The sequence below is a fragment of the Cheilinus undulatus genome, linkage group 8 (assembly GCF_018320785.1).
Source record: "Cheilinus undulatus linkage group 8, ASM1832078v1, whole genome shotgun sequence".
Taxonomy (NCBI): domain Eukaryota; kingdom Metazoa; phylum Chordata; class Actinopteri; order Labriformes; family Labridae; genus Cheilinus; species Cheilinus undulatus.
The window spans coordinates 25,517,217-25,529,903 of NC_054872.1; the positions used below are offsets into that span (position 1 = coordinate 25,517,217).

At 38.4% G+C, this 12,687-nt stretch overlaps 1 protein-coding gene across 2 annotated transcripts; it reads right to left on the minus strand.

Moving 5' to 3' along the window:
• Nucleotides 1-10,986: 10,986 nt before the first annotated feature.
• Nucleotides 10,987-12,266, minus strand: twist1b (twist family bHLH transcription factor 1b). 2 transcript variants are annotated; one of them, XM_041792721.1, is made up of 2 exons: nt 11,702-12,266; nt 10,987-11,426 (listed from the first exon to the last, which is right to left on the minus strand). In XM_041792721.1, exons 1-2 carry the CDS (start codon nt 12,113-12,115, stop codon nt 11,388-11,390), a joined length of 453 nt encoding a protein of 150 aa, XP_041648655.1. In that variant the 5' UTR covers nt 12,116-12,266; the 3' UTR covers nt 10,987-11,387. The 2 variants fall into 2 exon arrangements, with proteins under 2 accessions (XP_041648655.1, XP_041648654.1); XM_041792720.1 differs by having other exon boundaries at nt 11,584-12,266.
• Nucleotides 12,267-12,687: the final 421 nt, after the last annotated feature.

Below are 12,687 nucleotides of genomic sequence, written 5' to 3' on the forward strand. Positions count from 1 at the left end.
GTCTTCAGTCTTTATGCTAAGCTAATACTTGCCCCCTGGGTCTGGTTATGTATCACATGGAGGGCTGTCAGAGTAGCAGAGCCTTTGCTCTTTTTATTAGCAAAAAGTGGCCAGATGCATTTTCCATAAGTATTTCTGTGATGCTTTTTATTTCAGCAATGTTACTGCAGAGACAGTTCCCATCTTTTAAACTGTGATGATTTTGAAAGCTTTTTAAAAATTTATTCTCAGTCTTACCCTTTAGATTAAATGCCTTTTTAGTTTTAGTCCCATTTTAGACATTTCTACCTTTATAGTTTTAGTCAAGTTTTAGTCCATAGAAAGTCCTCACATTTTAGTCTTAACTGTTGGTCAGAACATTTATTCTCTTGCCTGAATCTGGCACTAAACCATGGTAGTGAGTTCTATGCATCCTGCCAAGCCTGGGGTCCCTGCTTTCTACAGAAGAGAGGCTGAGGGGATGCAGATGCATTGTATTTTGACAGATTTACCCACAGGGGTGAAATATGGGAGCTGAACGTGCAGCATAAACTAAATTACATTTCAGTCTAGTTTTAGTAATCTTGACAAAAACTAAACTTACTTTTAGTCAGTTTTTCGCCATTGAAGATCTGTTTTTTGCTTCTCTTAGTCCAGTCTTGGAAAAAAGGCTGTTGATAAACATTTTTAGTCATAATTTTAGTTGACAAAATTAACACTACTGGTTAGAGTAGAGTGTTGCTGTCAAGACTCTGAAATATACATGCAGCTTTGCCAGATCTGTCAGTATTTATTTGACAAGTTCACAAAGCATGTAGCAGTCATAGTCCACTTTAGGGCTGTTGGGAGTAGGGATCCACCTGGCAGATAATTGCTATCTGTGTTTTATCTTACTGATAACTGGTAAGATAAAGTGGTAGAAAAGTGCGCTTCTTTGGTCCCACTGTAAAGTTTGTCTTCCACTTTGGCTTTATTTTTCATTTCCACAGTCTCACCAAATGTCCTGTGTACAACACAGTCTGATTGGCTAGATGTCACATGAGTACTAGCAAATAAACTCTTAAGGCTTGGTGCCACTGACACAGTGAGAGTATGACATCATTTTCTGTTTTCCTGCTTTAAAAGGATACCAATACCATAACTTAAAAGTCCTGAGCATCTAGCAATGAGTAATTTCTTGTTTAAAGTACCATAAATAGAATTCAAACTCTTTCACACTGTCCAGTGGCAGTGTATTGGAGCCATTTAGACAGTCCTTTTGTCTCTTCAGATTCACCTGGAAGCAAAAGCAACAGTGAATTGGGCGACTCCTTTCAAAATCTCTGACATCCTTACACTGGGGGAAGAAAAGTTGTGTTTTTTGTGTCCTGTGGGGTTGAAAGAAGAAAACCTATTTACAAAAGCATGAAAATATTTGATCACGAGCAGCGGGGGCAGCAGTGTTTTAATGACCTGATCCACAGGCCTCTGGCTGGCTGCAGGCTTCCTCAAACTGCAAAGAGCCCACTGGTCTGCCTGCCAATGCTTTGGGGCAGTGCTGAGATGAAACAGATAAGATAATTGTTTCTAATGAAATCCAGATCTCTACGTCTGTCTGGACCTGGAGTAGCTGGGCTCTTTTTCTCCATTTTCTCCTCTTTTTTTTGAAGGGGGTATTCCATATTGATCTTGAATTTGGAGAGAGAGACTGAGAGCCCTTAATTCAAACCAGAGCTTGCGTACCAGCCGTGGTCGAGCTTTGATACCGTTTGAAGTTCTGCAAGCGAGCACGGCCCCGTCAGCCTGCTGGACCCTGTTGTCATGACAACTCTAATTATCTTCCTTTACGGTCTCATTTTTACACAGGAAGGGAGCCATTATGTTCTTTGGGCATTTGCATTTCTCTGGGGCAAGTGTTAAAGGTCAGGGAAACGAAGTAAAATAACACATCATATGAACACAGCAGAGCAAACCTGTGCGTGCATTGGCTCTTTCAAACATTTCTTCTATTACTCGGTGAAACATGTTTCCAAGGACAGCCAGAACAGCAGATTTCTGCAGTATTTAGTCAAGGTTACAGTGGAGTACCTCATTATCCCATCAATATCCCTTTTCACAATTATTTTGCTACTTTTGCTCCAGTAAGACGCTGTTTTTCGCGCTATGACTGCATCCTTTGACTAACACATGAAAAACAACTTAGTGCATGCTAAATAATCAACCTTCACCATGCTTACAATCAGCATTTTATTTATCTAGTAAGTTTTGTCCCATGATAACTGCAATTTGAACAGCTTACATTATCCAGTGTTATAACAATAATCCAAATATTACAAAATAATCACAGTGCTTTTTTTCTTATACATTTCCTGTCTTGTTCAGACATCATCTATAGAAAGTTAATGTGTGGGGTTTTTTTTTTTTTGCTCCTGGGAGATGTTCTATGCATTTGCTACCAGACTATTTTGTGTTATAAGACCAGATTGAGCTGTTCCTTTCACATGATAGATACTGTGGTTGTGACGTCTTTTTCATATTTTGTTGAAAAGAATGAAGGGGGAAGGCTGAATAACTGCCAATCAACTCTTAAGTGAGCCATAGAAATCATAAACAGGGATTTGATTCGTTGCAGCAGTGTTTGAAGTTTTATTTCCTCTTTTATATCCTCTGGATAAAAAACAAAAGTAACATGCCAACAATGCAAAACACCCACCTCCAAAAGCATTTCACACAGTCATGCAAGAGTGACGCAACAAGTTTCAATGGAAAAATGTAACTTTAATTAGCGTTTGTCTTGCAATCCTGCAAAGATTGATAAAAGTAGTTTTCAGTGAATTACTGAGGAGGTTTACTTCATAAGACTGACCACTGATGGGTACTTTTTCTGTTTTAGACCTTTAAGTGGTCTGTTTAATAATTACCACTAAGTTCTTTAATGTTCAACTGTATATACAAGGCATTTAAGCAATGAATAGATAGTTAAGTGGCTCAAAGTTTCAGTCATTGTCTCTCTGATCTTATCAGACTGAGTTGTGTGTATGAATGAAGCTTTAAGCGTTGGCTCTCAGCTCTGCCAGAGGTCACAAAGATCTGTGAATCAAAGAGGGAGCCAGAGGTCGGCCAAACACTCTTCTCTCTCTCTGCCCTGATGTAAAACTATCTGCCAAACACCAGTGGTCCTCTTTGAACTTGATTTAGCACTGAGGTCACAAACAGCTGGCCCTCTGCTGTGGAGGACGAGTCAGCATCCTGATGACATGCGGATAGAGGAGATAAGTCCACGTTTAGGTTGTCTTACAATCAGATTATCAGGGGGCTCTTTATGGGGGTCTTAAACTGAATTTACAGCTATAGCAGCTTCTTCTTAATAGTGAAGCGGGCTGCTTATACACTTTTATGATTTAGTTAGTATTCAGTTCTGTGTAAATATGTGTAGTTTTATTATTTTATTATACTTTTTAATGTTTTATTTATGGATTGTGCAACCAGTCAAAAACATTTGAGAAATAATGATAAATTCTAATCATATTTAGCTTTGGTTGGTTTGACACAAAATATAGATATATCAGTTAATGCTGAAATTAATTAAGACATGCAATCAAATCTTACTTTTTAAAATAAGCTATAAACACCAACAGAACAGTCATGAAGCTGACCGCATTAATATGCATACAGCCCTATGAGTTTGTTTCCATATTGTTTCTATTGTTCCCGATGTCATCATTTGTTTCTCTCAGGGCGGCTCCTCGGTGGGTGGACTGAAGGTTCCTGACGACTGACGTGTGAGGAGTCAGCGTCCTGCACGGACGTCCTGCTGGGATGAGAGGAAACAAACGATGAGTCAGAACTTATAAAGTACATTGAAGCCAGGTGAGAACTTGCCTAGAGATGCACACAACACAACTTAGCCTGTTTACAACTCGGTGACGAATGCATGGCAATGGTTGGGAAAACATGAAGGAAAATAGAACATCTAATTCCCTCTTTACACCGTATGACAGAGTTAGGTCCTCAAGATTCTTATTTCATTTGCTTAGTCTATGTGAGCAGTTCAACCACGCTGTTATGTTTCCTGCAGATGAAACAGAGTTTGCGGTTACACTCCTATTCTTTTTCTACTCTATAAATCAGTGTGATTGAACTATGTTAATTTTCCTATTTCTTTGTAATTATTGCTTTTTAAAGCCTCTAAAGACTAAACCTAATTCTGTGGCCTTGCTAAATTACTAAATCAAATAAAATTTTTTGCTTCTACTGAAAGGAGAAAGCTCTGAAGGACTTCCACTGCACACTGGCATGAATTATGTCCAGTTTTGCCAACCATAGCCATATAGATAAACAAAACATCCCTTATCTGTGAGATTCCACTTTCAACTCTGCATCTATGTGCACTGAGGTTGTTATACTTTTTTATACCACGTGAAGTCAAACAAAGCAGTCTTCATAAAGATGGCATTAAAAGAGCTTTTAAAGGAGCTACATCTAATTCATAAGAAAGGTGCATTGGAGGGGAGTGAAACCTTTAAAATGTTCAAATCCCTGCATACTGTCTATATTGCACTTATGCATTTGGTTTCTTTCATTTCAATGTGTTGTGCAGAGACAGAATGCAGGAGTTTGCATGCAATTTTTGGATAGCTGACATGAGAAAATACCCCAAACTTTGTGTCTAGGACTACTTTTGTTACTGGGTAGGAAATAGGCCTTATTATTGTTTTATTTTACTAGCAAAATTGATAGACTTGAGCTTGTATATCACTTTTCTAGTCATCAAGCTGATCAAAATGCTTTAACAACATGGGTCACATTCACCCATTTACACCCATTTACTCCACGCTGATGGCAGGGACTGCTATGTAAACAGGCTATATCAGTATTAACTAGGACTCTCAGAATTAATGCATTAATAGCAATTAATTTTTTTTTCTTTAAAAAAAAATCACGATTAATCACATGCTTTATTGTTCCTTTCAGCACAGTGTGGGTTGAACCACTGCAGCCTCTCCCTGCAGCCACAGTGACGTAAAATAACCCCACTTCTGCTCCTTAATGTCTCATTTCACTTTAAAAATCACAGACAGCTCAGTGGACAAGCCAAAAGTCATCTGGACCTTATGTTATCAAATATTGACTTTTAACTTTTTCAGTATCTTCTTTTCAATCCATAACAAGTTCCTTTTTCTGTGGAAAACTTCATTTCATAATTGCAGATCTACCTGAATTTTCTTATCGTCTTTTAAAATAAATGCAGGTGTGTATCCACAAGAAAGTTAATTGCCTTAATAGGCAGTATAAAAATCCAAAATGAAATTTGGTTTTTCATTTTTAATGCAAAACTGGAATTTCAAAATGGGGAGCTAAACACTTTCAACTCAAAAATTCTGAGATTTATCACAATTAAAAATGTATTTATATGACAGCCCTGGTATTAATTAATCCTGACTTACCATTATCAGACTGTATTACAACACTTTTCTGGGCTGCAGTTGATTGTCTGCACTGATATGATACTACTGCTAATGAGGAATTCACTTAATCACAGAAGAATGACGTGTATAGGACGCCGGAGGGGAATAAGGAAGTCATTGTAACTCTAGGTAACAACACATCATTTATCAGCGTGACATTAGAGTCCTGGTATTTAGTGTTGGTGGAATACTGGTGGGGCTGCAGGTTAATGAAGCCAATAGGATTAATACCCAGGGAGAAGAGGAGCGCCCTCAGGGATGCTGCATCATTAGAGTCTGATTAACCTCCAAGTCATGCACAAAGACTCCATGTTTTACTCAGGGGCTTCAATAAGACACAAATTGTGTTCAGTTTCTATTTACATCCAAGAAAAGCACATTTTTTAGACATATTGCAAAAAAATGTGTGCTTATTTTCTGACAATGAAACAGAATTTATAAAGAATTAAAAACTTCTCACTCTGGTGGGAAAGGGAATGGATGTGTGTTCTATGAGATGTGTGACTCACACTCATCACACAGTTTACGCTCTGTAAATACAGATAAATTCTTCTCTCCTCTTCTTTTAGAAAATAACCCTTTGTATTTCATGCACAAACTGGCTCTTCAGTTTCATATTTATATATACGCTCCAACTTGATTGAACATAAACAGGAATGTTTGAAATCACTGTGTTGGACTGCATCCCCCCCTACGCTCCGTCTGTGTGTTTATACTTCCTGTGAGAGGCCCTCTATTTATGGACAACTGAAGAACACAAATAATCATCCCCCTCGGGTGAAAAATCTGCTTTTATTATCTGCAAACTTTTGCTTTGCTTTTGTGTACGCTCACGCTGCCTTCTGATTGCCTGTTTATTATTCTAGCGTTTCTGCTCAGCCAATAGGGATGGAGCCAATCCTGAAAGGTGCCAAGCCTTCTGCAGCCCTTTTCCTGTGTGTGACATCATTGTGTATCCCTCTAAAACACACTGATCCGTGTCTTGTCTGCAGCCTGGGTGGCACGCATCACACACAGCAGTGTAAACACGAGGTGCACACGTTTGACTGAAGTATCAAAGGATAGAATCACATCTCATGCCTTCATCATGGAGTCATTCCTCATAATGAAACGCTGACCTGTCATGGCTTCATATTTTCAACTGAAATCTGTAATTTGCCAGCTTAAACACAGTGTGTGTCCACAAGCCTTCAACCAGGTTTATTTAAGTGTCCAGTTAACATTTTCACAAACAGCTAAAGGCTTCAATTACATCTGCTGTGTCCTCCACAGGTACTATGACATCCATCATACCTCAACTTTTATAAAATGAACCAAAGCTTTGTGGTATGTGACAAAAACCTTAAAAAGGAATAATGAAAAAAAAAACAGCTTGTCTTCTTTCAGTATAGTACAGTTCGTTATTTAATGGCTCCAAATTTCCAGTTGAATTATTTTTTTGTTTTTCTACTTTTATGATAAAAAACACAATATAATCTGAGTTTCTTGATTATTGAAATAGAAACTTTTTCTCTGTGACTGTGAAAATTTTTCTCTGTGACTGTGAAAATTTTTTATTGTTTTTCTTGACAAATTTACTTGAATCAAGTAGGGCACCAGAGGTGCCTGCAGAATTTAAATATGAGCACCGATGAACCTGCAAAACAGTATTTCTATTTTACTAAGTATTTTTACCATGCCAGGTTGGAGACAGGGTTCCAGAGTCTGCTGTAATGGTTGCAGGCTTTTGGGGCGCAGAAAGCCTAATGATCAGGTCGCACCCCTGGGCGACAAGGGTTTAAGTCCAGCCTGTGGCTCTTTCACCACACGTCATTCCCCACTCTCTCATCCCTGTTTCTGCCTCTTATAAAGACAGTTTTAGGTGTTTGATATTGAGCAGGTTTCTAAAAAAAGGTCAGCTTAAAAGACACATTACACTTGCAGCATGATATGCTCTTAAACATTTCATACAAATAGAACTTTCAACTATAAATCAAGTGGCAAATAATAATTCATGAACTGTAAAAGATGCCATGACTTGACTTTGTTACACTTGTTTTCTCCTAAGTGTTACATTCATAATATGGTTTTGTACATTATCATGATTATGTTCCAGTCAGGGGACAAGAGAGTGGTTTGTATGACTTTAATCCTCTAGTCTTTGACAGCCTCATTTATTTATTTATTTCTCATTTTGCTGATATGTGAAAAAGCCCATGGAGCTTCAGGTGGCTGCATGAGATCAGGAAAAACAACATGCACATCTGCTGTCTGTTACACATGTGCAAAGATAGAAAGATTAGCGATTACAATCGGTCAACGCCCATCGAATTGTACTCACCACATTAAAAAAAAAATCTCTTTTCTCTGCTGAAATCAGCCACATTAACGGCAGTCTGACTAATGTTGGAATGATAATGTCAGTACAGTCACTGTTTCCATGTTGCATAAAAATTCTGATTCCCCATTTTTAAGGCTCCTCTTTATCATTCTAATTAATCATGAGATTCCTCACTATTATGTGGATTTTTATGAAGGGGGTGGCACACAATATACGTGGTTTTAAATGTAATTTGATTACTTTCAAATGGAGTAAAAATATCCCCTTAAACAAAGAGTGGCATTACAGATGTAAATGTATGCAATAGTCAGACTAAGGATGCAGGAAAACACAATTCCAGTCTTTTTCGCTGCCTGCAAATCTGCTCTCTGAGCTGATCTCCACACAGCATGACATCTCTCCACTTTAATATGTCTCTTCTGATGTGTTGTTAAAGGTGTGGATCAAACTGTGTGTGGGCCTGAAAAAGGCTGATTACCAACTTGAGAGGATTTTTTATTTCTTACTGAGGCTCAAAATGGAAAGTCTGGAATATCACTTAGAGTTGGCTGTAAAGTCTGCACCTGCTCTGGGCTGCAGAAATAAACGTTTAATGCAACAGCTTGAATTTTTTTGGAAATATTTTTTGCTTTAAATGTATTTATTTATTTGTATGAGGCTTGCCCACTAATTGACGATGAACCATGGACTTCGAAAATCGAATTAAAATTCTATGAATAAAAAAAAGAAACAACAACAAAAAAATAAAACCCAAACTTTTCAACATTACATGCCATTGGGACAAAAATTACTCAGGAAATTGCAAAATTAGATAAACGAAAAAAAAAAGTACGTGAATTGTATGCGGAGCATTTCGTGACGTATCACCTGTCAGCTAGTGCACGTGAGCGGACGGGGAAAGGAAGAGGTAAAATGAGAAATTACTTTTTACTGTTATGTAGCCTATTTATTTATGCATCATTGTATTTTTTACTTATATATTTATTTGCAAGTACAATATAAAGAACTAAGTGTATTCATGTGATAGGATTTCTAAATTATTGACGATAGTTGTTGTAAAACGTATTTTCAACATAGTCAAATAGGCTGTGTGTAAATTTTTATTCAAACACACAATTTATAAACACTGAAGGATTTTTAAAACGCAAAAAACACTTTATTATATCAAATAATCTGGGAATGTTTTTTCCCAACAGTTAAATTAATAAACACGAGGAGAAAGTAGGCTGAAGTAATTTGATCCTACGTTTAAATTCGTCACTGTTCTTACTAAACTTATCGCACATGTACGACACCGCTCAGACTCAGAGGAAAATATGTGTCATGAATGTTTCTCTTTTTTTCTCCCAATAGCTGGATGATAAATTCTTTTCGCTTTTTCAGTTACTCCCCTCCTCCAAGCCTCCTCCCTCCACAAACACACACTCACGTATTCACGCAAAAACTAAGCTCCTCTCGCACACACGCAGACTACACTTCTCTTTAAAGTCTGAAGCTTCGACGTTAACTCTGAAGCTTAAGAAACATCTTCAACCTCACATCTAAAAAAAGAAACAAGTCAACATTTGACACCATCAAACATTTTCCCGGCTCTCTTTGTTTAGTTGTTTTCTCTAAGCTTACCTTCACCCTCTCGCGGGCTCCTCTGATTCCCCGCAGGTGTCCCCTTTTATAAATCCATCAGAAACAAACTCAGAGGATTACATTTTGGTTAAACAGCAGAGTGTGAAAGTGTGGACGCACAGCTCCTCTTTGCTCTCTCTCTCTCTCTACAGAGCACTAACGCGCAGCGCGGCTGCTCGCTCTGAACATCTGCTCATTTCACGTGACTTTTTTTAAAAATACTAACATCTGGTCTAAATAGGTTTCATTCTGAGCCTCTGCATCGTGTCAATTGCCAACTCCTCCATATCCTCTCTGCTGCAGAAAGAGAGGAAACGTATTCAAGCTTTTTGCATTGCGTCAAAGCAGCATGTTTTTATAAAAGAAAACCCGAGGTTGTTTTTTTTACTTGTCACATATAGGTTACAGCTAATATTTATGAAAGACCCTGTTTATTTATCTGGTAGTGAGTGAAAACCCTCAAACGTGAAAGTTTTAAAAAGGTTGTTTGTTGATGTAGACTGTGTGTGTTTGTGTGTGAGGCAGACCAAACTTTAAATGAGAGTATCCTCTGTGTGTGCGCGCGCAGACCTGTAGCCCATAAGCTACCTTCACGGCCTCCTTAAATTTCATAGACATCTGGGAATTCCATACATGCCTCGCAAGCCAATTACACACCTTCAAACGGACACACACTTTGATTTGGACAGTGGGAAACACTTTCCCAGATTACTGAGACCAATCACAGCACGATAACACCAAGAAGGATTTATTTTGTGACAATACCCGGGGTTACCCTCTTGGGCCGTTTGGCATGCGTAAGGACGCACGAAATCTCAGATGGAAGCTACGTTGCTGTGCGCTGCATGTCTGCAAAATCACACGGGATTATTACAATTAAATTGGCAAAATAATTTCTATTATTACAGACATAAAATCTTACTGATTGATGTTTTCTATTGGATTATAAGACGAAAATAGTCCAGAAGTGGGCCTAAAAGCAGGCTGACATGACCCCAGTGTAACTGACTGAGCTTAAAGTCTACTCCTTAATCCAACAGTAAACAAACCCAGGGAAATACGGAGAGAGGGAGAGAAGCTGTAGACAAAATCTTTAATTAAAAGAGGAATTTTAACAAAGTTTATACAGACTGGCCTTGTTTTTGTTCTGCATCAGATTTTTTTTTCCAATAAAACAATAAAACTTTTTCCTTCACATTTTAACTGTTGACATTGGCATTTTCTTGATACTTTTACTTTTAAACGAGGTCAAACTTGTATCAAAACCAGATTTTTTTTCTATCTTTGGACGTGTGATATTATATAATGTAATAGCTTGTTGTTTCTCCAACGCATTTGTGTGAGCCAATAATATCTCCTCGTGTTTTCCCAACTGACTGACGCATTTGTAATAAAATCTGATGTGAAGTTTAGTCCACGTGACACATGCAAAAAAAAAAAAAAAAAATCATGTCATATAATTTTTCATTTAATTTGCTACCATATTTCTATCATGTTCTTTCACAATAAAATTACATCAGCACAAAAGTGAGAAGGGGCACTTTCATTGTCGTTTTCTTTAATGCAAAAATGTACAAACATTTACAAAAACGATAATAAAAAATAGGAATGCATTTGTATATTTCAGACACAGGATTTTTCCCACGATGTAACTCGTTTCCCCAATAAATAAATAAATGTAATCTGACAATATTTTTTTATTATTTTGCACAGGTTAGATCCACACAATCGGCCTGTAATGTGAGCTACACCACCAGTTGACAGTCTCACACCAAAAACAGAGACAATGTGCTTCAACAATGTGCTTTGATCTCCACAGAAACAAGTCCAAAGGCATGCATTAAAAATCACACACTTTTTTTTTTAAACATTCGTCGTCAACAACATTTTATCACGTCAGAATGAGAGAGTTTCATTGCGGCTGCAGAAGCCTGACAGGCCTCTTGAAAAGTAAGAAAAAGCTTCAGTCGTCTTAGGTTTAAATAGTGATCCCATGTATCCAGCATTGGACTCCAGATTTATCCCGTCAGAATGAGAGAAGTAGAATCAGCAGTCACCTGTGGGTTAAAATGCATTATTTATCACTAGACTGTGTAGAAACTCCCAAGCTGCATTAAACCACAGTAGATGTAGACTTAAAGCTAGTTTTAGTGGGTTATTATCCCATATTTTCAGGCTTGGATCATGCATTATTAGTCTAAAAATCAAGCGTACCATTTGGGCATAATTTATCCAGATGTTAGTGAGATGTTGACATGGACCAAGCACCCTCCATCCTCCACACAGAGAAGGCGTAGCTCAGCCTTTCATGAGCCACATAACTACAACTTGCCATTTTGGAGTCCAGCTCGTCGCTCTGCAGCACCTGGCACAGAAAGTCAATGTATCTGGCTGCGAGTTTTAGCGTCTGTATTTTGCTGAGTTTGTCCGAGGGGAGAGTGGGGATAATTTTCCGCAGGGCCGCGAACGCCTCATTCAGAGACTGGGTCCTCTGGCGCTCGCGCACGTTGGCCATGACCCGCTGCGTCTGGAGCTCCTCGAAAGACTGCGGGCTGCTGCTGCTGGACTTCTTCCCTCTTTTCCCAGGGGTCGGGCTATCTGAGTCCTCCCCGTTCTTCCTGCTCGGTCTCCTCTTCCTCCCACATCTCTTCGGCTGTCGGTCCAGCTCCCCCTCGCTGTTGCTCAGGCTGTCCACAGGAGAGACAGGAGAGCTGCCCGACTCTTCCCCCAGGTTTTCCTCAGACATCTCCTCTCTCCGGGTAGATGGCGCCCACAAAAAGTGTGTCCACCCCCAAACAACTACTTTCCTCTCATGAAGTCACGGCGTTATAGTCCACCTGTAGGTCCTCTGACTTTCTGTGAAGACACCCAAGTATCCATAGATGTGTTCCTGGGAGGACAAGTCTTTTCCGATACTTGAGAAACTTAGGCTCTTCTTATAGGCTGTATGGCGTAAACTTTTTTCGGGGGAGGGATGTGATTGGCTAAGAAGATGAATTACGTGAGGAGAGGGGAGGGAGTATCTGAAAGGCTGATGATACCGAGTTGGAGAAGACAACTTCAGTTTCACATTGTACCCTTCCAATATTAGACTAAATGAGTCAAAAACAATTCTAATATTTTAGATAATATAATTGTAATATTAGTAGTTTATTGTGATATTGACAATATTAAAACGTGGAATATATATTTATATACAAAAAAGAGATACATAGATATATATAATAAAATATATAAAATATAATAAAAAACTGCTTTTCTGCTGTAGTGAAAGCATTTTGAATTGTGATTAAGCACAAAAATATAAAACCCACCAGT

Excerpts from the sequence above, each read along its gene's own strand:
- twist1b (XM_041792720.1), bottom strand. The coding sequence starts at position 12,115 with ATGTCTGAGGAAAACCTGGGGGAAGAGTCGGGCAGCTCTCCTGTCTCT.